Below are 27,015 nucleotides of genomic sequence, written 5' to 3'. Positions count from 1 at the left end.
AATGGGACAAAACTACAAAATAATCAGAATCTGAGGAGAAAGAAGGCAGAACCCAATAGTCTGTCAGTAATTTTCCTGTGCGTGCACATGCAGTCACGCATGCTCACGCACTAGTCTGTCGGCTCTAGCCACACAGCTCTGTCACACCGATACTTTTTTGGGGCTGAATGATTGAAATCCATTTAGCAGCAAAAGTTAAACAACAAAAGTTAAGAAGAAGGAAGTGGACAGGCCTAGAAATAAATCGAGGGTAAATATATGTAATTGGGAAGTGTGGAGGGCTGCATCGCTGGGCCTGGAAAACCACAACCAAAGCCATCAGGTAACTTGATAGCATCTCTATTTAAAATTGATTGCAAGTAATACAGCATCAAACCAGTCACATTTTGTGTTCGGTAGTTTTCCAATATGAATAAGCCGTGCTACGAACAGTCACCTTGGCTAACGTCAGCTTTTACAAAGTGCACACTGAACGTAGCCAGTGACATGCAGTCAACAAGGTTTTTAAATGATGAAATTATTTAGAGTTTTAAAGGCAGTGCAAACCCGCACAAAAAAAACCCTGAATAAACTCTGATTCAGGGTTTTTAAACCCCGAATGTCCATGGTGGGTTAATTGGTCACTCAAAATTGTCCTTACGTGTGATTGTGAGCACAGATGGTTGTTTGTCTCTGTGTGCCCTGCGAATCGGCTGGCAACCGGTTCAAGGTGTCCCCCGCCTACTGCCCGAAGACAGGTGGGATAGGCTCCAGCACCCCCCGCGACTCTTGTGAGGATAAAGCGGTTCAGAAAATGGATGGATGGATGGATGGATGGATGGATAGATGGATGGATAAGAGCTTTTTATGTGCTTGCACTTCTGGCCAACAAAGAGGCAGTTTAAAGAGGCCACATCAGCGGACTATCTGAAGGCAAGACACGACACAATTTTGGGGTGTCGATATAGCAAGCTAGCTAAGTTCATGTTGCAATTGCACAGGATAACTGCTCTTTTGTACAAAGGAGCTCAAGTTCTTATGTGGGCCAAAGGGGGAGGGTCGGGGCCCTCAAGCTGTGGCCCAAGTGTATCACCGTGCCCCGTTCTAGCCATGCCCCCGCCCCTAGAAAAAGAGGAAAAGTTTATCTATAGCTCCACAACTGATTACAACATAGTTAAGTCTTTGCATGTTGAAAGCATTTTTCTTTTAACACTTACAATGTATTTAGAAAAAAAGTGTGAATTCACACAATCCTTGACCTCTGCCAAGGGCTAATTCTAATCAACAGCCGATAGAGAAATTAAATGAATCTAACAAACCTTATTTATATAACTGCAGAAATAATCGTTTTTTTGTTGATTGATTTTATAATTCGCCGTCAGTTGTTTTGATAATGGATATTACATTAATGTTGTGTCCAGCGTGACTATGAATATTTTCCGCATGCAACGCAATATGAGAAGAACAAAAGTTGTACGTCTTAATTGTGTGTGTTGGTATCTTGAGGGTTACGAATAGGAGCTTTGCTGGACGAAGAAGTGTCGGTTTTCAGAGTAAACTCCTCCTCTATACGCACGCTTGGGCTGCGCTCTTCCACTTGAGCAGCCAACTTGTTATCAGGGCACATTCTCGGGCTGCGATGTGGAGCGAAAGAGCGACGGCGTCCGGATAAACAGATACTACTTTATTTTATTTGACTGTGTTTACATTCGTTTTAAACAACCCATTTGACCTTTGTTTCTTTTCGGGGGGAAAATCACCACACGTTTACTCAAACTTTTGGAGGCAAGTCGCCACATATTCTCGTTTTTTGGGGGTGGGGGAGTCGGGGGCTTAGCCATTGTTTCCTCACGCATGGATCTTTAGTGCATTGAGTAACCTCTCACTGGTTGGACTGCAGTAGTTTTTTTGTGGCCCCGGGGTCTCTGCATGAGGACATCCCACAGTGGGGACGCACGCTAAGGGAACGCACGCGCTTCCAAGGAGACAAACTTTGTCAAGTTGTTGCAAAAGCCGTGGATTATTATTGCCATGGACAGCGCCAGAACATCCAGAAGATGAAAAATGGACACTTTCTTGTAGCTAGTTGTGTCTCTCCACTGAGCCGTTTGGACGATCTGATTACAAGTGGTTTGTTCTAGCGGCTGCAACACGTTTTTTTCCTTCCCCTCTTGTCGATCCATTTCACTGGTGTGCAAAAATGCCTCAGCTGAACGGAGGCGGCGGGGATGATTTGGGGGCCAATGATGAAATGATATCTTTTAAAGACGAAGGGGAGCAGGAGGAAAAGATTTCCGAAAATGTCTCGGCGGAAAGAGATTTGGATGACGTGAAATCTTCGCTCGTAAACGAGTCGGAAAACAACAGCAGCTCGTCAGACTCGGAGGTAAGAATCTAAACCAATCGCCCTCCATAGGCGTCTTTGTGTTTTACTTGAATTTGTTGAAAAGTTTTAACTCGTTTGTATGTGCACATGCCCACTGTCAGCAAGCAGAGAGGCGTCCCCAAACCAGAGTTGACTCAGAAAGTTATGAGAAAGCAAGAGACTACTTTACTGAAGGTAAGAAAGGCAAACACATCCGATGTGGACTCACAAATAGTTTTGCATGTGTTGACGAACCTATCTGTGTATTTGCAGCACTGAGAAGACAGCACGATGGAGGTCTCTTTAAGAGCCCCCACTACCCCGGCTACCCCTTTCTCATGATCCCAGACCTCACCAATCCATACTTATCCAATGGCTCTCTTTCTCCCAGTGCAAGAACAGTAAGTTTCCATGTCCTATGCTAATCTCTAACACGCTTTCCTGTAGTTTCTCACACTCCTCACAAACTTTGGCCGAGCCTATAAGTTTCATGAGCACTGCCAGACCACCGTATTTCCTCAGAGTGGCCTCCTGAGGAACTGCTTTTCTTTGTCCTTTAGAGGGTGATTAAAATGTACTCTCTCTTTCTCGAGGTGTATTTGACCATGCAAACGATAGACTTATTCAAAATTATTTGACTGCGAAATAACTTGTGAACTTTGTGTGTTTTTTGAGAATTGAGTTTGGCTCTGTGTGCAATTGTCTTTCATGGTTGAGGTGTTTTGGTGGCACGGTGCGACCCATCGGCGCTCCGTGTTTACACAGTGTGCAACTTATAAAAGAAGTGGCTGAAGTCCCACCCAATGTTCACGACGATGTAATACCGTGCTTTGACATATATAGGTGGCATCACAGTGCCGTGTCTGTGACAGTTGCTGTCCACAGACATTTTTTTTCAAATTTTGATGAGTCAGATTTAAAGTGTTGATGGAGAGCTTGCAGGTTCTTGTTTAATATAACAGTCTGTGTGAAGTTTTAATTCAAAAGATACTTTGCTTTTGTTGTTCTACTTAGTATTATGGGCAGCACAATGTTGGGTGAATGTTCATTTAAAATTATTTAAAAATTTAAATTTTTTTAGATCAATTAAAATGATCCACTTAGCAAAATGTGAAGTATTTTCTTGAATTCTATTCAGTTTACTTTCATGTAAAAAGTTTCATGTTGGAGAACTGAGTTTCTCAGAATAGTCCACCCCCCAACTCTTGTCCCACCCCCCCTTAGCCCCCCCCCCAAAAAAACCCCAAGTACTTTCGTTATGGCCCGCAGGCATCGCACTGAAAAGACCCCCTCCCATCTTTTTTCCGTCGTCTTTTCACTGTTGCAGGCCCTCTCCCCTCACCTCCCTGTACCTTCCATTCAATTAGAAAGGCGTTAGTTGACCATTGTTATTCTGAACAGTCTTGATGGCTTCATTGGAGGTCTCCATTGGGGCTCATTAACTAAATGGCTACTGCTCTCACCTCGCCATACGAGACAACTTGTAACTCATATATATATTGTTTCTTATGCCCACCATAGTCGATGTCAATGCCCATATATTTGCACATGCCTATATTATCTTATTGGCTACTTGATTAATCCAATGAGTCTTTGATCGTTTCCACCAAAATTATAGCTTGTTGTTTAAGATTTTTTAAAAATTGTGAACCGCTTATACCCTCAATATGAGCAAAAAAAAAAAAAGAATGAGGTCAATGGGGCAGAGCTAGCTGACTGTGTTTGTCGTCACCATAGCAGAAAAAAAGCAAGGAAACAAAAGATGGCATACTTTGGACTGATCTTGGGGTCTTCGCATTGCATAGTTGTTTCATACTGAGTAGCTCAATTGGTGAGTGGTTTAGCTGTTCCTCCTAAAACTCGGGGTTTCGTTTGTTTGTACATTTGCCTGAAGTGCAGTAGAATCATTTTCCCAACAACATTTTGACGTTTAGGTGCGAGTTTATCTTACGGTCTTTACAGTTACATCCGTCACACAAATGCTTGTAGAAAATGCAGAATGTCTCGTGAGATAAGATTTGCCCCAAGGGGGACACTGAAATGTGCTGTCATCCCTCGAGCCCTTCAGAGACAAACAATCCACTGGCCTGGGCATGGTTTATTTATTGTGCCTTGTTGCTTTGGGCCTGACAACTTTGTTTTATATGCAGTTTTTTAATTTTTTTTGTATGTTTGTGCAACATGAGACACGCTCAAGTTGCAAACAGATCATGTGATTAATAGCAGGTAACATGATCTTCTGCTTTTGTTTGCCTGGCAAGAGCTGACATTTAATAGGTGTAAAGGTAATCAAACATTTTTTTCTGTGGTTACATGTACAACAATGCGCCGAGGCTTGTTTTTGTTTTTAATGGAGCCTTCTCTTATCTGTCGATATCATTTTTAGACACTTAAACTATTAGTGTGATATAATTTAATGCTGCATACTTCTACTTTACGGCATATACACTCAATCTAATACAACTTGGGAAATACAGTCACGAGTAATCAGGCAGTGATTTCCTTGGGTGTGGAGCTTTCAAATTTGGATGTGGCGAATCTCATCATGAGCAATGAGAGACGGGCTACATGGGATCAGCTCAGACTTCCCCTGAGGGCCAAGCATAACTGATTTAAAGCCCGTTCCGAGCTGACATTCCGTTGTAATCCAGCGAGGGCTGAGGAGGAGGTTTTATGTTTGCAGAGATGTTCCACCAGACGCCTGCCTGTTGAGGGGCGGAGGTTTGTCCCACTAAGTCTAAATCCAGCTTGTTGTTTGTCAATCCACTGACGTGATCGTCACCTCATTGTTCCAGTAGTGACAGAGCGGTGCCAAATTTAATGGCTGAATCTGCTCCATGGCCACGTCTGACAGCCCGATCAGCAACTTTGAAACAATTCCGCAAGTATCGTCATCATCATTGCCACTAAAGAGTGAAATGTCTCTTGTGTGTGAGAAGTTGCGAGTAAGCGAGAGAGAGGTTAGCCTCTCAAATATATCTTCCTCAAACATACAAACTCATGGGCATGATTGTAGAATAGAATTTTGTGGGAGATTGAGATATGAATGGAGAGCTTGTGTAAGTCTGAACATGTCAGAGGCTACAATTGCATGCCTCTGACTTCTCCACCCCCCCCCCCCCCCCCGCACTCCTGCTCGAGCTTTCTGTTGCGTTTGCTGCTTAAATCAGACAAAGAAAAGTCAACACAGACATTGTCTTGATGAATAAAAGGGCCTCTCCCTATATAAGCAAATGCTGTTCGTGTGGAGGTGTCTTTTCATCAGGTTGCACACTCTATTCACCTTGGTACGTGCGTGTATGTGTGTGTGTATTCGTGCACTCATGCGTTGAGCACGTTTGTGTGTATAAAGTCTGCGAGGGTTAGGGGAGGTGGTGATGGCGTGTTCAGGTGAAGCCCTGTGGATATGTTGCAACAGAGGCAACAGTGTCCAGCGCTCACATTCTAACAGCCCCCAGTGTTGTATTCCTCTGCTGCAAATTAATCTGAATGCTAGAATGCAAATATTTTTTCAGCCAGGCACCGTGTCAACAGAGACACAATTTTCGACTGACTATATCGTTTTTAATAGATTTTCTCTTCAAAGGCAAACACCTTCATCAGTTTCGTGACACTGATTCATTAGAAAGCAAGTAGCAGCAACCACAAACATGCCTTTGGTGGGTTTAAAGACTTGCTAATATTCTGTTCAAGCAGACACATCTGTTGACATTCATATTCATAACTTTGGGTAGCTTAGAGTCTTCTAGAGTTGACCTAATGATCATGTTTTTGGAATGTGGGGGTAATCCTATCAGTCATATAAGTGTAAAAATAAGTTAACCACTGTTGTTATCTGCGCATAAAACACTTGTGACTTTAATGACAAATACCGTATTTTCACGACTATTCGACGCATCGTACTAATGGCCGCAGTCTCATTAATGCGTGACATTTCTGTATTTTACACATACACAGGACGCATCGTACGAATAGCCGCAGTTTTACAGTGGTAAAACATACGCCAGCTTAAACATACGGCATGCATGCGCGCACTCTAACACGTTAGCTTGAAGCATACGGTAGCATGCCAAGACATACAGATAAGATAAAAACACGTTTTTAAAAAGGCAACGAAAGCAGAACTGAGTTCGGGTGTATTTTATTTAGCCATCGTACAATGTTCTCACGTTTTCGATCAATCATCACCCAGAAATCCATCAAAGTCCTCATCCTCTGTATCAGAAGCAGAGGACTGCACATCTCAGTTGTCATTGAATGCATCACATGCTAGTGTGAGTTGCTACGCATTGCCGAGCGGAAAGAAGGAGTAGCAACAGCAAAGTCAACATTTCTCTCGTGTGAAGCTTTCCCACATTTGAAAGTAAAGAACAGAGCGAAACATGGTGGCAGCGCGTGTGTGTGTAGAAAGAATTGAACAATTGTGCAAGTACCGTAATCCATCAAAAACGCCGCGTTCCCTCTCGTTGTTGCGTATTGTGGCGTAACTCGCCCAGCGCTGCCTCTCACTCTTTGTAAAGTTGTGTTTGCCATCGATCATTGTTCCCATGCTGTTTGCAACTTTACTTTGAACGCCCGGTTGATGCCAATGTCCAGCGGTTGGAGTTCTTTAGTCAAGCCTCCGGGAATAACGGCAAGCTCAGAGTTCATTTGCTTGACTTGATTTTTCATCGCTGCTGTGAGATGGTCACGCATGCCAAAAGCATAACCGGTGGCTTTAAGTTTTAACTGAGCTTCGTAGGCATGTCTCTTTGTCGAATTTATTTTCAGGGGTTCTTAGAAACCAAAACCGGAGTTGTTTTGCAACAATGCACATTGCCACACGCTATACAAGTGTTGGTACTGGCTTGAGGCGTCCACGTACACGCCCACCCTTCACCATTGGCGGACTAGCTTGTCTGTCCTCTCTCTCCCTCTCTCTCTCTCTCCCTCTCCATATATGTATATATACACGCCCACCCTTCCCTGATTGGCCGACTTCTTTCACAGTCACTTCCGCCTTTTCTCTATATAAACGGCGTGTCGGCTGTCAGTCAGATTTTGGAATTTAGCGCATATAAAGGACGCTCCGCACCATAAGGCGTCCTGTCCATTTTGGAGAAAATTTAAGACTTTTAATGGCGCCTTATAGTCGTGAAAATACGGTACATAATGAGAAGGCGATTCGCATAGCAGATGTATCTTATACTTTAGCCTTCTTACAATAAGTGTCAAACGAAGTTAACCACGGTAAAAAGTCAAATAAAAAAACTGAGATTACATTAATTATATCTTTGATTGTGCACCCATGGTTTTGAATATGAGACTGCTTTGTAAATCTTCCAATATATTGTATATTCTTCTCTTCTCATGCTCTCCTTTTAAGACCCTTCAGGTGGCTGGTCAAAAAAAGCCTTAAATTGTCATAGAAAATCCAAAACAACACAATGTGAGGTATGGTAAGGGCTCATGCTCTATAGTCAGCGTGATGGCATGCCTGTCCATAGATTGAATTCCGAAATTATGCTTCAGGGGGACAACGTTCCTGAAAATTTGGGTAAAATTCCAAACCTCAGGGGATTTCAACTTTGAGGTTTAATTGTTTCGTAACTATAGTCCTATAGTCGAATCTCAGTTATTTCCCTCACATTACAAATGGCTTATCAAGAGTCCTCTAAGTTTACTTAGAGCAAAACTAAATAGGCCTAAAGTGAATGATTGTGGCAATTATATTAGCAATTTACATCTTGCCAAAATGCATAAAAGTGCTCACTGAACAATTGTCAGAGCAGCAGATGCCATGTCAGGTAACACCTAAATAATGCGTTACCTCTGTGGCTTTATGCACAACCTGTCTGTCTGGGTTTTATGAGAACACGCGTTGCTTTGCTCGTTCCTTGCTACCACACAGCACTCGTGCGGATCGGCTGGAAATGGTGTCAGTCCTGGCCTGTATCCTTCCCTTGTGGGTCTCTGCGAAAAGCAAAAGATAGCGTCAATGGCTGTCTCTATCCCGTAGCCCAGCTAATTCTATACCTACCCACCCTCCCTCCCGCCTGGCATTACAAATTCTGTTTAAAGTGCACTCCGGCTTCTCCAGTGTGGGGCCCATCAAGAGCATCTCAGCACCCTTTGAGGAAAGGATCACCAACATCTCCTCTCTCAAACCGCGCACTCCCCATGTTTAGTGACATCAATGAATCCCTTTGATGTAACGGCATGAATATGTGGGCAAATATACTTTTATCGATTGATGTGTTTTTCTCTTCTCGTGTTTGGGTGATGCTACTACACAGTCTGGGGTTTTCACTACATAGTTTTTCCATGTGAATATTTTAGCGAACTTTGCTGGTTGGTCAAAGGTGAACATACTTCACCCTGTTATCTCCTTTTGCCTCTGTCAGATCTGTGAAAGTATGAAGCAGCTCATATATGTTAAATATCTTAAGTGTAGGGACGTTTTCTTACAGAGATGTGTGAAAATATCTAGTAAATAACTCCACAGGAATGTATTTCTGTTGGAAACTACTGTAGAGTACAGTACTGTACTTATCTACACATGTATCAGCCTTCATTCATGGATCTGGCTTTAGATGGTCTGCAGATCAGTGTCGTTAACTGTAGTTGTCGTTAACTGTAGTGGGACGGACAGAGAAGGATTCTGAAAACCTTCAGCGGCTAATCGTCACAATTCACAGACAAGATGGACACATGTACTGGAAGTCAAAGGAATGGCAGTCACGTCGTTTTCTTTGGTCTGAATCGTTACTCCTGGTTTAAGGACCAATAGTTATGGGATCTCTTTCTCATCTTTGACATGAATCATGTAAAAAAAATCCACTATTATATTCAATCTGTAAAAGACTATGCTGAGTCAAATCACAAGCATTTCATTGTTCATTGTTTTGTATTGCAATATGTAGACCTTCATGGCAATATCTGAGAAATTAAAAGCAGTATTTTTGTTGCTACATTGCTTTCCGTTGTTATTACAAAATAATGAAATACAACTGTCATTGGAGCTCATCGGGCGTTTCACATTCTCAAGCATTTTGTGGTTGATGATGCGCATCACTTCAGCACAAGTCTAAGGCTCACTGTACACTAAGTGGACCATCGCAGAAAATGTACAATCTCTGACTCTTCATTGGAGCCGTACATGAAGCGATTGAGCACTGCACGTCGATCAATGCACTGTAATGCAAAAACGGCAACCCTCTAACAGGCTTTGAGACTCCACATACAATTGAGCGTGATGTATTACTTTTATTTAACCACAAACACATCGCATGACTGTGAAGAAAGAAGCAGACGGCCACAGAGAAGAGGAAACGAGTGAAAAGAGAGGGGGAATCTTTGATCGGCTGTTAGCAATGATCGATCAGCCGATTCATGGAATGCAGCTCTGCAATTGCTTGACAGAAAGTTGGCGTGTTCTAGCATGAAATTATGAAAATGATATGAAAAGATGAAATTCAAAATATTTTTTGGTATTACTATAACATACGATATCCAGCATATACTGTATTTTTATGGCTGAGTGGTGCTACTGCGGAGGCATGCCGCTCAGTTTAACCAACATATTTTCTTTTTTGTCAAAGCTCATATCCATTTTTTCAGTTGGTTTCAACATCAATCCGTGTGTGGGGGCGGCTTATGCAGCAGCCATGTGATCTCTTTAGCTACTTTTCTTTCTGTCTTGTTTTAAGTTCAAGACCTGTATTTTAACCATGACAAAGGTAATACGATTGGTGAAGAAATACAGTTAATCCACCTCCATCGTTGTGAGTGCACGATCAATGAATAACAAAAATATTCTCCCAAAAATGATGATCATAATCCTGCCGTAAAAAAGTACATTCCAAATTAAATGCCAAAATAAAGGTCTGCACATTGTAAAAAAAAGTTGCTGGCTGGCCGTGTTTCTTCTTTTAAATGCCTGGATAGCTGCATTAATGCTGTTTTGAAAATGCAGTACAGACCAATGTCAGGATGCCACCCTGCTAAAATACATTCTCTGCAAGAAAGGTGAATCAGCAACACAAGCAGCGCACTTGTGTGTCTCCCTTCTTACAGAACACAACTGCCAATCACCAACTGACAAAACGATAACGACACTCTGATTGGCTGAATCAGTACATATGGTCACTATTTCTTGACGTGCGGGATTTAACTGAAAAACCACAGAAAAGTCTGCAAAAAACACAAAATTATGAACACAAAAAATCTGCAGAATTCCCTGACCACAAACCTGAAAGTTGCACTGGAGGGAGGGGGGTTCATTGTACTCTTCTTTTTGAAAAGGCACAAGTTGTTTTCCTGTCGGGGTGTGGTGGGAATATTGTGTCATTCTCTGGACTCAGTATGTAGCTCTTACACACCATAGTTTAGTTCGCCTAAAAAATGCTTTCCGTTTATAATTGTACCTTAAACGTTTCACTCCATGCTAATAAAATGTGATTGTACAGCAGGAAGAAAAAGAATATGCTCTAAACAGGGTTTCATCAGTCTGGTATTCCGAGCAGCTGTTTTCAGTTTAAGCTCTTCAGGCAGCAGTAGAAGAGGGAGAGAGAGCAAGCAAGACAAGGGAGATTGTTGACAAGATGGTGGTGGAGGGAGCAGAAACTGGGGCAGATATGGGTCCTGCTATTCCTTGCCTGTTATCCAGAAGTGGGCCCATTTCCAGACCTTGAGGCACTCACTTATCGGGGGATTCATGTCTCCCACAGAGCGCCAAGCTTTGCCATTCCCTCTTATAGGCCAATCAGCAAACAGCAGGAAGCTATCAAATCACATACCTGTCACATCAGTACTGCGAAGATTTCTATCAGACTTTCCCTTGCCGCACTTACACTTTGGCCACAGAGGGATGGTAAAGGCCATGTCATACAGTATGTGTTTTATATCAGTGAAATTGTACTGGTCATACTAAATTAAGAAGTGAATGGATATCCGTCCAGGATGAGAGTAGTTGACAGCAAGCAGAGCAGCTGCTCTTCATGTTAAACCTATAAATCCTTTTGATGCTTCCCGCTGAGTCTGCTCCTGCAGTGGTGATGTAACTTTTTAGCATCAAGTGATAGAAATGTCAGGTACATTGCATGATAACTTCATTAAAAAGTGTGAACCAGCCTGTTAAAGTGTTGACTTCAAAGTATCTGCTTTGGCTTTGCAAACAGTGCTGGAACAGGTAATGTAAAATTCATTTTGAAGTCACCAGACCAGTAATAGTAATTAACAGTAGCAACAAACCTGTTGTACTTCATACTAAGGGAATTTAAAAGCAGAAATTCACAGGTCAGTTCGAGGAAATCTTCAGGGCACGGTTGTTCAAAACTCGGTTATTTTTTTAACCACTGGTTATATACTGTAGATTAAAAAACTGTAAACTTTAACGGCACCATTATCTTATTGTTCAAAACTGGTTAACTTTAATCGACAGGTAACATGATGTTCAAGTTAACACACCTAAGGGAATACCACGACCGTTTTAACAGTGGGGTTCACTTTCAAAATTGCTTTCGTGGCTAATTCTGACTTTGGCATTGGTGATTATTCAGATGAAGAGTTTGGCATCCTCTTCCGCTTTGGGAGGGGATTGATTGCTTACCAATGCAATCTACTGGAAGCTGCAAAGTCTAACAACCAGAGGACATGCACTGACTGTGGAGCTACAAGCTTTGGTCGCTCTTCGTTTCTCTGCAAGTGATGATACGAGATAGATACACATTAATCCCCTATAAGTGAGTGCCTCAAGGTCTGGTATTGAGCCCACACTGGGCTAACAGCAAGACATAGTAGGAGTGGGTGACATGATTGAAAAGCATATTGCTGGATAAGTCTCTCTCTCTCTCTCTCTCTCTCTCTCTCTCTCTCTCTCTCTCTCTCTCTCTCTCTCTCTCTCTCTCTCTCTCTCTCTCTCTCTCTCTCTCTTTATATATATATATATATGTGTGTGTGTGTGTGTGTATATCCGTCACTATTGAACAATAAAGACCTGGAGAACAAAGGGTGAATTTAGTTACCGGTACTTTAATTTTAATATATAATAATCAGTGATAAATTTACAGTTTGAGCCTTGCGAGTCGCTGATCAGAAAAGTATGAGTCCCATTATGCATTTAGACAATCCCAAATTTCGAATTCTGAAACACCCCGAATTGGTTGCCAGCCAATCGCAGGGCACACAGAGACGAACAACCACCCACGCTCACACTCAGACCTAGGGACAATTTAGAGTGTTCAAACAGTCTGCCATGCATGTTTTTAGAATGTGGGAGGAAACCGGGGTACCCGGAGAAAACCCACGCATGCCCGGGGAGAACATGCAAACTCCACAAGGGAGGCAGGAGCTGGAATTGAACCCTCTTCATTGTGAAGTCGACGTGCTAACCACTGGACTACCGGGCCACCCGAACAATGAGAATATACATTGATAATAGGTTTATTTCTTATAAACAAATGCTGCAAAAATTTAAATAATTCGGGCATACAAGATGCTGAGAAATAGGTTCTTATTTCATCCCATGGTTCAGTCTTTGAGTTCATATCTCTGCCATAAACGTTCGCAACACTTGTTTGCAACACTTGGCAATTGTCTGCTTTCCATGAAGAGAAGACCGATCTCGCCAATCTCGTCTCGCGAGAACGAAATTATCGTCACGAGAGATTACTAAATGCGAGATCAAAGCAACAATGGAGGCGATTCAAACTGCGTTCGTTGCTGGGAAAAAAAATTACCGTAGTTTGTTTTTTTTTTAAACTAAGAAATTTCCTTGCGGGCGGCCCGGTAGCCCAGTGATTAGCACGTCGGCTTCACAGTGCAAAGGTACCAGGTTCGATTCCAGCTCCGGCCTCCCTGTGTGGAGTTTGCATGTTCTCCCCGGGCCTGCGTGGGTTTTCCCCGGGTGCTCCGGTTTCCTCCCACATTCCAAAAATATGCGTGGCAGGCTGATTGAACACTCTAAATTGTCCCTAGGTGTGAGTGTGAGCGTGGATGGTTGTTCAACTATGTGTGCCCTGCGATTGGCTGGCAACCGATTCAGGGTGTCCCCCGCCTACTGCTCGGAGACAGCTGGGATGGGCTCCAGCACCCCCCGCGACCCTAGTGAGGATCAAGCGGTTCGGAAGATGAATGAATGAATGAATTTCCTTGCGTCCCAAAAACGCACATTATTTGGAACTATGCGTCTGGCGTGAAAATTATGCGTGTAGGACGAGGGACGCAGAGGTAACGGGATGGCTGAATATTTAACCTTCAACGCAACTATGAATAAGACAAATAAACTGACCAATATAAAGATGAAATAAATGCCTTGTTAAACATAATGTGCTTATTAGAGCTGTGCAATCCAGTTAAAAATAATGTTTCACATTTCTATCTATCTATCTATCTATCTATCTATCTATCTATCTATCTATCTATCTATCTATCTATCCATCTATCTATCTATCTATCTATCTATCTATCTATCTATCTATCTATCTATCTATCTATCTATCTATCTATCTATCTATCTATCTATCTATCTATCTATCTATCTATCTATCTATCTATCTATCTATCTATCTATCTATCTATCTATCTATCTATCTATCTATCTATCTATCTATCTATGTCTGTCCCCCCCTCTCTCTCGCTCTCTCTCTCTCTCTCTCTCTCCACTTGCTCTCTCTTTTTCTCTTTCTCTGTCAGCGCATCAAGTGGATAAATTGTCACAATTGTTGTGTGGTTCAATGGGTCGCCGTGGCTCCAGTGACTCAGCACGGTGTTGTTGAGAGCAGACAGGACAGGTATAAATGTCCAGTCAGGGGGCGGGGGAACTGGCGATGTCGTGTCGTCAACATGCGGAGGAAAGGAGGAGGTGGTGACCGCAATTCACTGTTTGGAATGAACTGAAGGACCAATTTATCTTAAATAACGTTTGATGATGGAGCTAAGCTGCTAGTCCGCTGCACCTATCTAAGTTTCAAAGAACAATTCATGTAACACTAAATAACTTAAAAAGGCTTACATATTCTTTTTCATAAATATCAGCTGTTGTCTGGCAGCAAGACACATCAAAAGGTTTGATTCTATTCCTACCTGTGTGGAGTTTGCATGTTTCCTCCCACATTCCAAAACCATGCCTAGTAGATTAATTGATCACTCTAATAATAATAATACATTTTATTTATAATGGTTGTTTGTAGATGTGTGCCGTGCGATTGGCTGATAACCAGTTCAGGGTGTACCTCGCCTGCTGCCTGAAGACAGCTGGGATAGGCTCCAGCACCCCCGTGACCCTCATGAGGATAAAGCGGTTCAGATAATGGATGGATTTAGTACGGATTTTAGGTTCCATGGATTGATGATTCCACGTGTTTTTGCCGCTGTATCGTTTCAGTGTCAGTATTGACATACAAATAAGTGACAAAGACACTGAAATCGGTTGGATAATTTTGATATTTTGTTAAAATGTGAAATTCAATAAAATCACGTCAAAATCATGTAATTCATGTCACACCATTGTCAAAAATGAGAAACCTTTGAAATTTGAGGGGGAGAATTTGTCCATGACTCTGTGCTGACAGTGATTATGCCAAAAAATGTTTTATTCTTTGAATACAAGTGTCCCATGAAATTAAGACTGTGCATTGATAATAATGCAACCTCTGGGTGCCCCGACTTCCCTCAGTTACACTCATAAACCAATTGTACTTATTAAGGAGTCACAATGTTCTGGCAAGCATCAAATTTGATTAAAGCCAAGAAAAGGCACAAGTCATACGAAATGTGTAGCAGCTTTATCTCAAGAGGATCCTGGCGAATCAACGGCAGTAACATCTGGACTGCTTGTGTCACCTCTGCCCCAATCACAGGATGTCCTTCTTATCTGCTTAATTTAAAATGTTGAGGTTATATTCTTGATTAGTTCTATGAAACGACTGCTTGAGATACCTTGTGTTCCTTAGACATAAGACACGAGTGAAATTCCCCTTGTGCGTAACTCAGGTGAGCAGCATGACTTTGGTTTCTTTGTGTGGAGACTGAATCATGCGACATGGTCAGGTTGTACCCATCCGCTCAAGCATTAGGCGGATCTTTGCGTAGGAGTGCTTGGATGGCACTCTGTTGACTTGGTCCCCTGGCCATTTCAATAGCTAGACACCAAATCCTTACAAATATCGCTGGCTTGTGCCTCAAATTTAGAGTATCGACATCAGGGGAAAAAAGATCTAATCAACCTTATATGATATGGAATAGGCCTCGAAGCCCTTTTGTTTGATTTGTACATAGGTTGGAGGGGCTGGCCATTGGAGGTCCCTGAAGCAGGCTTTAGGGGCAGGTTTGATTCTCGTGTGAAATGGGGAGGCTCTATAGCTCTCGGCTGACTTAACTGGGCCTGTATGGGTGCGTTGGCAGGGGGAGCGCTGGCCATGAATAGGGTCTTTGACTACCTCAGACTTGCCCTGAAAGGCAGGACAAAAACCCTAGGGCAACGGCTTAGAGCCTCACAGCTGAGCTCCAGAATGCTTGGCCCAGTCTTCCTGCCTCCTTGCCTGATTTAAATACTACAGTGGCCTTCAGCATACTGGAGACGCAGGCTCACATTCACATGGCTGCACATACGCCACCAACTTTTCTCTCTTTTTGTTTACAGTATACTAATGCTAGCGCTTTAAGACTCAGTCCACAGAACCTCCCCGATGCGATGGGGAAAATGCATCGAGTCTCTATAAAAGTGCAGACTAGCTTCATGTTGTTCTTATTAGGAGGAATTAATTTTGATACTCCCTAATTGTTGGCATATGTGTATCAGTCACAATTAACCCGGCCTGTGCTTTGTGTCATTAAATACAGAGCGTTTCGCTCATCTCCACGCAATGTGGATCTGTTTATAAGCAAACAAGATTGAATGATAGTGCTCGCTTCGAACAGCCTCATCATACACATCTATCAAAAACCCAAGGAAAATGCCACACATCTTTCCCTGCAAAGTTAATGGGGTTATTGGAGTCCTGAGCAGACACTCTCCCTCCACAGTGTCTAGTTTCAGATGTCACTCAGAGCTTTGTTTGCCCCCCCCCCCCTCCCCCAGGGTGAAGGGTTAGAGGCCAAGGTTCAGGGCCAGTTGGATGAGTGGCCACAAAAGCCCAGGCTATCCTCGGTACATCCGATCCCTTCTTCCACACCAGCCTTCTCCCACAATGACGAGATCAGCTTGCAACATTTGCCTTTTCTTATTATAATTGAGAATTCATTTCACTTGTGTTACAATGTAATAAGGGTAGCGTTTCACAATGAAGTCTGAAATCTGGTTCCATTTTGGCCTGGAACCTCAAGAGTGTAAACCTGCACAATGTGTTGCACTTCCTTGTCGGGAAGAATTCTGGAAATTTTGCCATTTGAGTACTGTGCCAATCCAGTAGTCACGTTGAAAACACGCTTTATGATGGAGAATTGACATTTTCTAAGCATCAATACTCAAAGACAAGTCTCTCTTTTTTGGTCAGGCTACATTTTAAACAACGTCACTTGGGCAAAATTTAGTACCAGGTAATGAAAAAAGGTCTCAAATTTCCTTTGTTTAAAAACACCTCTGGAACGTTGGGAGCACATAACCTCACCCTCATCACCCACCTCCCCCCACCCACAATCTCGTTTTTTTTCCCTGCCCCGCCACCACCCAAACATGTCCTCCAGCCAGGTTTATTATGCCGTTTCACGCAGACCAAAATTGCAGCTGCATGGAGAACAATCTGGAGCACATTAGCACAGGCACTGTGATTTATAAATTGTTTCTCAGGCCATAAATCCCTGCTGTAATTGTGCGCAAGCACCCCTCTCCTCCTCCGGTCACTCCCCCTTTCACTCTTTCCCAGTGTCTCGCTCAGAACAACTTACAGTTCTTGAGTTTACTCTAATTGTTTGCAGCAGTGTGCAGTTTGAACCGAGAAGTTCAATTGTGGCACAGATTTGAGGGTTCAGAAAGAGCTCTTCAAGAAAGATAAACTTTCCTACTTGCATTCTGTTCATAAACATTGAGAGGCAGAGTTTTGCTTTGTTAGAATAACACAATTTGAGTGGTTGTCTGTTCATGCTTTGCATTCCTGGATTCTGTGTAATTGTAAGGGGACTCCCCTGAACAAAGTCCGCAGAAATCCGATCTTTAGGGCATAATCACCTTGAGGTTCTAATTAGAGCACTCGAAAAGTGAAAGACAGCAACAGCTGGACATAGAGTTAAAACTGTCAAGTTCAGCTATGGGTGCTAAACATTGAAACATGGAACGGATTTTAATTGATCGGAAACACCTGCCAGTGTGCATATGAGGTGTGTTGTCTTCTATCAACAGGTACATTATTCATAGATGGCTATGAATCTTTGTTTTTATGCCGTCTGATGTGACCTAAATAACCTTCCAGCTGGAAAATGTTTTTATTGCCAAATATTAAAACATCCATCCATACATTTTCTGTACGAACCTGGTACCTCTGCACTGTGAAGTCGACGTGCTAACCATTCGTCCACCAATATTAAAACAAGCTAAGTTAAATGTATAGCCATATATCACTGGGTCATGAGTCCATCCTCAATACCGTAGGAACAGAACGATGAAAATGAGGCCTCCAAATTCAGAAAATGTTTGAGACTTAGAAATGCTTGGCTGCTATCCAACTCTCACTGCAGTCTGCTGACAACACGCATAGCTAACGCTGGGGAATGTCACGGCAGTAGGTCGGGTTCTGTCTCGCACTGTGGAAGGATGAGTTTATAGGAGGAGAAGTTTCGTGTTGAAAAGTATCATAGCGTTTTATACCAAACAACTTCAGGTCATAATATTTTGTTTGCTATTATTTGTCTAATTTTATTAGAAACGAGAAGGTGGCTTGTGACCAAATGATTTTGCTCGCAGCACCTTTGACAATGATTTTCTTAAACATTTTTCCATCACCTGTGCCAAGGTATTTTGAAACCCTCAATTCCCACGGGCCCGAGTGGCAGAGCATACTTGCGCCACATGAATGTGTTTGTGTGTCTGTGTTTGAGTGGGACAGAGCTGGCATGCAGGTGGGGACTAGGCAGACAGGAGAGTCACAGTGGGTTTAACAGTGGGGTGTTAGGGATGTCAGGTAGTAAAATGTGAGATGAGGCAGGGCCCAGAAGTCTGCGGGCCTGGAGATTTGTGCTCGTGTTCGCAGAGCAAACACAGGAGGCATCTGCAGGCAGCTGTGTGTGTGTGTGTGTGTGGGGGGGGGGGGGGGGTTCGGTGTGAGGAGTGTTGGGGGGGGCGCGGCTCACACTTGGGACAGAAGGTGGGGGTGGCTTGGGGAAGCTGGGTGGTGTTAGGTGGTGGTGAGGAGTGGAGGAGAAGGGGGCATGGGGGTGGACCAGCAGAGTGAACACAATCAGCCCTCTGTTTTCATAAGACTTGTGGTATGTGCGAGCAGAAACAAATGTGTTTAATTTAGTCAGTTAAAAACAACAACAACTTTTGCCTTCCCTACATGTACTTATGCCCACTTCACCACCTCAAACGTCTTCACTGACTTGTCTGTTGTCAGCGACTCTTTTTAGGGAAGTTTATTTAAAAGAAGAGCCAAGAAAAATCTGAAACCGTTCCCCCATCTGGGAAAAGCAAGATGGCGGTGGGGGCTTATGCTGCGCTATTCACCCTGTTCATTGTAAGAAGGCTTATCATTACCTCTCATGATCAAGCAGGAAATTCTGCATTGTATCAGTCAGTCTGGGTTCAGGTACAAATGAAAGTGTCTCACTTGTCTGCCACTGGCGTCGATTCGGAGGTGCACGCTCATATTTTAAGTCGAGCTCTGCTATAAACCTCCAGCCGAGCGCTGCTAACCACGTTGTGTTCTGGAGTTAATTACACAGACGTTTAACGGCTGTGAATTTCAATGAAATAAGCCTATTCCCTGAACAATAAAACGTAGCGTTCCTGTGCAACTGGACAAACAATGGCACAGGATGCAAAACGTGACGAAAACTCTGACACTGGAAGCGTATGCCATCTTGACGTGGGAGCACGCTGACACTGAGCAGAGGTGCCACTGACAATTGAAAACAGATCTGGAAGGTTTAAGAAACCACATAACTAACTTCTTGTAATTGACTTGAACAGCTTTACACCCTCTCCTCTCTGTCTTTATGAGATGGCCCTCTCCCTTACCAGATGCATAGTTATGTTCTGGCGTGTTTAATTATACAATTAGCTCTGCATGACCCGCTGTAGCAGTCCCGAGCACAATAAATCACTCATTCATCACCTTAACCATAGGTAAGGAACATTTTGCAATTAGGTGTCATTAAAATGACCTGAAAGTCAGCTACTTATGGTAGCTGCTCGGTACAACAGCACATGCAAGCTGTGAGTTAGCGCTCTAAAGCCGTGGATACAGGAAGCAATAACTCAGGATCGTGTCATGCAAAAGGAAGGGAAAAAAAATCCTGCAAATGTTGCTTGACTTGCAAAAATTTAAACTCACTGGGTTAGAATATTCAAGAAGCATGTTTGGGGGTGGGTTGTTCATGCTGTTTTATTACTGGAACTGCAGTAAATTCACTCCCAGGATTTTTCAAATGAACCCAGCTTGTAGGCCAGTTTGACAACCTGAAGAATATGCATGAGTCAGTCACGCATTTTTAGCTCGTTTCGCAGGGCAAACACTGCTGCTGTTGCTACTGCTCACTGTTACAACAAACATTATTTTTCTCCAAATATTCTGAGCTAATCTGAAAATGTTCAACAGAGGTGCAGGCGGCTCGATTGTAATCATCTTCCAAATCTTGGAAAAACATTGAAGCCGTGTTGTTCGGACCTCCCTGATGCTTCCTCCACTCTCCAGTCTTCACTCTCCTCTCTCCCTCTTTGCACTAATAGTTCTTTTGTGTACAAGAGCATGTTAAGAGGCCAATGAGCCTGGCCTTAATAGGCTGTGTTACCATAGAAACCACAGCACTCTGGATGTCTGACCTTTGACCCATTTTTAAAAAAACTGGCTGTGAATACGAGTGCGAGACGACCAAGCGGGTCACAATGGAAGCCCGGCAAACCGAGGGAGTGTCCCTGACATAGTCACTTAACTTCATTCCTCAGTAGGCTAATGGGCACTTCAAATGTGGTAGCCATGAGCAGGATGCCGTCTCCAACACAGAACCGTAGGCTTTACGGAAGTTGATCTAAAAAGTGACAAAATAACGGGAATAAGTGGCAAAAGTAGTTGAAATAATATGGCAATGCCGATTTAGCGTGCAGTTTTCACGGGAACAAGAATGTACCGAATAGAGTGCAAGAGACATTATGTTTAGCTGAAAGAAGGGGCTTACTTTCAATCCCGCCTTCTAAACATGTTTGTTGTTTCTCTCTTTTTGTACCCTCTTTGTAGATAGTCTTAATAAATGGCTTCCTCCCTCACTAATCCACTTATTCCATGGTGATGGGATAAGAAGGTCTGTTTTGGCCCAATAGGGCTTTGCAGGTCTGACCAGCTGAGCTGGTCGTCATTTCCCCATCAATTACACACTAATTAGCACAATGGCTACGGAGGTTTGCTTAAGAATTGTCAATGTAATTGCCTCTAATGTTGGCAAACAATGACTTTAATGCAAACTTGGAGACTAGGCGGGGGCTACTTATCACAGTTCCTTTGTTCCGAACGCTTTAATTGTGTTTCATGCATAGATCGGGTTGAGGTGTCAATGGCCCCGCATAAGCAGGTGATATCGGCAGAGTAAACCAGGGAGGGACTGTTGTGTCGGGACCTGACGGGGGCTATTGTCTGGAGCTGCTGTTCATATGGGCAGGGGATGGTAATTAACACCTCAGTCAAAAGAGCAAGCTGTGTGGCCCATTTGTTTGCTGTTGGGGGCTAAAAGAAAACAATGGGGAGGGGTTCTCCACACAGTAGGTGATTGACATTATCTGCCGGAGCGATCCGTGGAGGCATTCCTGCTGCTATGCTATTCACTACAAGTTAGACGAAGCCATTTCACAAGCGCGAGGCCTCGTATGAGCCGCCCCTTTGAACACATTCACTCTTTTATTTGACCTTTTACTTTTTCTGATTGGATCGGAGCTGCATATGGTGAAAAATTTTCCCACTCCGATTGTAGTTTGGTGTCGAATTTTAGATTGAATTGCAACGATTTTCAGTTTTTCTGATTGTGCAATTATGACTGCTCTGCCTCTGAAATATGAGGTTAGTTGCTTGTATAGTTCCGGATTTCTTTTTTTCTTTTTGTCACATTGGCCGAGTGTGTGACTTAGTTTGACAGCAAATGTCCGCACATCTGTCTCTTTTCGACACTGTGGTGTTGGCCTGCAGCATGGAACCACACACTTCACAGATGACAAAGACTCTTGGCTGTGTTTTCCAGCGCCCTGTGAGAGCAGTGTAACAATTAGAACCCCACTTTGGCAGGCCACATGCCCCAGAGCATATGTCATATTCACTCTTCAAAAAGCGAACGGGTCCCAGTTCCAGTTTGGAAATATTCTGTCGGATCTTTGCCACCTTTGTTGCATCTGGGTCCTGTGAAAGTAGCACAGTGACTGATGTTTATTCTGAGCTTTGGAGGCTGCAAGCAAGACTGGAAGACAATTAAAGAATTGTAAAAATGGATCAGCTTAACATTACTGAGCCACACATTTCTTTCATTTGTCTGTCCACGTCTATCGTGCTTCCAACTCTCATCCTGAACCAGACACAGACACAATAAAGCTTACGAGCTTGCAATTATTTACAATTGCAAACTTATGTGGGTGGTCTCAAAATATAGAACACTGGTCAACAAATGTTTACATTTTTGAATAACACTTTTAATGATGATTTTTTAAGCTGATTCAGAATATCTAGCACATCACACCATAAATAAAATAATAAAACATGGAATCATATTTATGAATTAAGGGTGAGGTTCAACAACATGTGGAATTTTCCTTAAACGTCATAGCTATAAGTTACAATCCATGGTAAAATCCTCATTGCAGTTTTTTTGGGTCAAACTTGAAAAAAATGACAATATCTCCTAAATCGATGTGCTCGAAAAAAGTAAAGACATGTTTTAACTCAGTGTCAAACATACATTAAGTGATACGAACCCATCTCTGTTTTCAAATTTGTCTCTTGTTATTTTGTTATCAAGTGGCATTTATTCGTTTCTCACAAAATTATTTAGTTTTAGATACTGTAAGTTTTTGCTGAGCCACACAGCTCATCATTCCTGCTCATTTGTTTTCTAAAACAACTCACATCGCCTTATACTGTCACTCCCCCTCTTACGTGTTTTTGTGAGTGATACTGAATTATGCTGTAGTTTGTATCATTCGCCCAACGGCGAATTTGACAGTAAGCAATTGGAAATGTGCGAACAGTTGCTCCATTGGGCGCACTGGCAATTAAAAGAAAGGTAGGCGCTCTTAAAAAAGGGGCCTCAGGCGTTCCTCATTCTTGGCAGAAAGCTGTCAGAAATGGATGGATTGGGTAGGAGAGTCATGGTGGGCAGGGCTGGGCTTAACCAAATGCTCACAATAGGACTTGTTTCATTTGTGGAAGGCCTCATGATTGACATAGATTAGATGTAGAAAACTGCATTGTTTTGGATTTTATCCCCACAGTGCAGCATTCATTAGGCACCATGCACACAGTGACAGAAAGTTTCAATAGTGAGCTAGCAGTCTGTAAAAGCAACTGCCTCTTGACAGTTGTATGGACTTGGGCCCATTAGTTGGAACCCACAATTCAGCCTCGCGTAGAATAGCGAAAATGAAGAGGGCTGATGTCAAGAAATTCCCCTCTTTTCTTGAAGAAAAAAAGGGTCCCCTTCCCCCTGGCCCGGTACTCTGTTGGACCCCAGCTGTCAGGAAACAATACCCTCCGCCTGCTCGACAAACTCATTCCTGAAAATGTTTTTCCCCCGCTTGTCTCCCCCCCCCGCCCCCTGTAATGTATTTTCCATTTTTAACCCACAGCCATCCAAGCTTCCTTCCTCCTTACAAACAGGAGTGATGAATGATGTTTTAAAAATCCAAACGTGAAAGCATGACTCCTCCAGCAATACACACACACACACACACACACACACACACACACACACACACACACACACACACATATATATATATATATATATATATATATACACACACACACACACATACACACATACATACATACATACATACATACACCAAAAGTCTCTCTCTCTCTCTCTCTCTCTCTCTCTCTCTCTCTCTCTCTCTCTCTCTCTCTCTCTCTCTCTCTCTCTCTATATATATATATATATATATATATATACACACACACACACACAGTATATATATAGGCAGCCCGGTAGTCCAGTGGTTAGCACGTCGGCTTCACAGTGCACAGGTACCGGGTTCGATTCCAGCTCCGGCCTCCCTGTGTGGAGTTTGCATGTTCTCCCCGGGCCTGCGTGGGTTTTCTATGACGCTCTAAATTGTCCCTAGGTGTGAGTGTGAGCGCGGATGGTTGTTCGTCTCTGTGTGCCCTGTGATTGGCTGGCAACCAATTCAGGGTGTCCCCCGCCTACTGCCCGAAGACAGCTGGGATAGGCTCCAGCACCCCCCGCGACCCTAGTGAGGATCAAGCGGCTCGGAAGATGAATGAATGAATGAGTATATACCGTATTTTCACGACTATTCGACGCATCGTACTAATGGCCGCAGTCTCATTAATGCGTGACATTTCTGTATTTTACACATACACAGGACGCATCGTACGAATAGCCGCAGTTTTACAGTGGTAAAACATATGCCAGCTTAAACATACGGCATGCATGCGCGCACTCTAACACGTTAGCTTGAAGCATACGGTAGCATGCCAAGACATACAGATAAGATAAAAACACGTTTTTAAAAAGGCAACGAAAGCAGAACTGAGTTTGGGTGTATTTTATTTAGCCATCGTACAATGTTCTCACGTTTTCGATCAATCATCACCCAGAAATCCATCAAAGTCCTCATCCTCTGCATCAGAAGCAGAGGACTGCACATCTCAGTTGTCATTGAACGCATCACATGCTAGTGTGAGTTGCTACGCATTGCCGAGCGGAAAGAAGGAGTAGCAACAGCAAAGTCAACATTTCTCTCGTGTGAAGCTTTCCCACATTTGAAAGTAAAGAACAGAGCGAAACATGGTGGCAGCGCGTGTGTGTGTAGAAAGAATTGAACAATTGTGCAAGTACCGTAATCCATCAAAAACGCCGCGTTCTCTCTCGTTGTTGCGTATTGTGGCGTAACTCGCCCAGCGCTGCCTCTCACTCTTTGTAAAGTTGTGTTTGCCATCGATCATTGTTCCCATGCTGTTCGCAACTTTACTTTGAACGCTCGGTTGATGCCAATGTCCAGCGGTTGGAGTTCTTTAGTCAAGCCTCCGGGAATAACGGCAAGCTCAGAGTTCATTTGCTTGACTTGATTTTTCACCGCTGCTGTGAGATGGTCACGCATGCCAAAAGCATAACCGGTGGCTTTAAGTTTTAACTGAGCTTCGTAGGCATGTCTCTTTGTCGAATTTATTTTCAGGGGTTCTTAGAAACCAAAACCGGAGTTGTTTTGCAACAATGCACATTGCCACACGCTATACAAGTGTTGGTACTGGCTTGAGGCGTCCACGTACACGCCCACCCTTCACCATTGGCGGACTAGCTTGTCTGTCCTCTCTCTCCCTCTCTCTCTCTCTCCCTCTCCATATATGTATATATACACGCCCACCCTTCCCTGATTGGCCGACTTCTTTCACAGTCACTTCCGCCTTTTCTCTATATAAACGGCGTGTCGGCTGTCAGTCAGATTTTGGAACTCAGCGCATATAAAGGACGCTCCGCACCATAAGGCGTCCTGTCCATTTTGGAGAAAATTTAAGACTTTTAATGGCGCCTTATAGTCGTGAAAATACGGTATATAGAGAGAGAGACTTTTGGTGTATGTATGTATATATATATATATACACCCAAAGTATAATATATATATATCTATATACATATATATATAGATATATAATTACCGGTATGTTTTTTTTTGGTGTATTTTGGATGAGCCTGTTGATAAACAGAGCCCATTAGCACAATAACAGTGGTGTAGTGAGCTGGAATTCAGAGCACATGATTCACACGTGAGAAAAATAAAATCAACTTTGTTACTTTTATTTGTTTATTATTATTTTTTTACATGGACACGGATGAGGAAAACTAATCTGAGATAGTCTCAATGTGAAAAAAAAAACAACACATGCATGACAAACTGCCGTATGCGACATTTAAAGTGATTCGTAAACCAGATGGTGGAGACGTTCTTTTCAAAATTTGGCTTCATGCTAACCCGATTGCTGGAGGACAAAAAAAATGTTGAACTTGTTGCGTTGTGCTATAAATCAAAAGAGGAGGAAAAAACTTGAGGAAATAACTTTCTGGGGCCGGTTGGTGAGTGCTACCGAACGCAAAGAATTACACAACCTAGATGATAACTTTGAAAAATGCATGAAAAATAGTGATACTCAAGGTGGAACAAAAGGCCAAATCGATTGAGAGAGTTTGCGTCAACTCTGCTGTCCAACCTTTCCTTGCACTCTTGTCGGGCCTTACTTCCAGCTGTCGCTTCTCAACTGCGATGCGATGGGCATCCACAGCTGCCCTCTTGTTTTTCCTTGACAAACAGCAATTTCACAGCCATCCAACACTCTGTTGTTGACACCAGTCACTTTTACTTTTCCTGTGGCCCCTAAAGTTGATTTGATATAACTTGAAATCATTCTGCATGAACCCAGTAAATATTATCTTCATGTATTGGTATGTTAGTCTTGCTACATGCCCTGTGCTGTTCCTTCAATCTGCTGTTTTGCCTTTTCTCCACAGTATTTGCAGATGAAATGGCCTCTTTTGGATGTCCCAGGCTCTGCAGGACTCAAAGATTCCCGCTCTCCAACACCGGGCCATTTAGTGAGTGCACATGAACACTATAACACAGCAGCTGGAAACACCGTAATTGAAATATTTGATTAGATCTCGGATCAAGTTTTGAGTCGGCATTGCCTGTTTTACAGAGTCTTTTTTACATTAGTTGGTGTTGATGCGGGCATCAAAGATAAAGAGAGTTGACCCAAAGGAGTGAAGAAATTGGGGACGAGGGGTTTATCAATGAGAATCACACAAAATAAAATCTCCGGCAGTATACGTTCACCCCCCCCCCCCCACCCCCCCAAAAAAAGAAATCACTCTTCCCTGCATGTTTAGTACTAATGAGATGTTTCCTCCAGACTGGAACCTCAATACGTTAATCAAATTATCAAACCAATCATGCAAGTTTGAGGGAAGTATCCATTAACAGTGAAGAAATTATTTGCTTGAATCAAACTAGCAGCATAATGTGGTTACTCCCAATAACAGAGTTATCGTCTGCACTTAAGTCTTCTGGTTCACATCCCTTTGCATTCAGTTTGAAACAGCTGCAGCAGCCAAAGGGCAATCTGCTGACTTCTTTGTCTGTCAATATAGCAATAACTCAGTTTCTCCCATAAAATTGTAAGTGTGATGCTCTGTGCCCGTTTTGAACTTTCCCACTCAGGTGTAAACCTGTAGACCTCGCAATATCTTACTACAGTTCGACTATGCATGGCGTCAGTAGACCTGTTTGATTTGTGTTTTGACTGGGACTTTTGGGACTGAAAACATTCATG

The 27,015-nt window shown here is 42.9% G+C and overlaps 1 protein-coding gene across 4 annotated transcripts in view; it reads left to right on the top strand.

Moving 5' to 3' along the window:
* Window positions 1-1,563: 1,563 nt before the first annotated feature.
* Window positions 1,564-27,015, top strand: part of tcf7l1b (transcription factor 7 like 1b) — a 42,642-nt gene continuing 17,190 nt past the window's right edge. For 2 of the 4 annotated variants that reach the window (XM_052068747.1, XM_052068746.1), the window contains exons 1-4: window positions 1,565-2,365; window positions 2,467-2,539; window positions 2,618-2,745; window positions 26,195-26,278. In XM_052068747.1, coding sequence (XP_051924707.1) covers window positions 2,180-2,365; window positions 2,467-2,539; window positions 2,618-2,745; window positions 26,195-26,278 — 471 coding nt within the window. In that variant the 5' untranslated portion in view covers window positions 1,565-2,179. Of the gene's footprint in view, window positions 2,366-2,466; window positions 2,540-2,617; window positions 2,746-26,194; window positions 26,279-27,015 lie in introns of all 4 variants that reach the window. The other 2 variants (XM_052068749.1, XM_052068750.1) reach the window with 2 other exon arrangements.

The sequence above is a fragment of the Hippocampus zosterae genome, chromosome 6, assembly GCF_025434085.1.
Source record: "Hippocampus zosterae strain Florida chromosome 6, ASM2543408v3, whole genome shotgun sequence".
Lineage (NCBI taxonomy): Eukaryota > Metazoa > Chordata > Actinopteri > Syngnathiformes > Syngnathidae > Hippocampus > Hippocampus zosterae.
The sequence above is the reverse complement of the archived record's forward strand: the minus strand, read 5'-3'. Positions and strand labels throughout refer to the sequence as shown.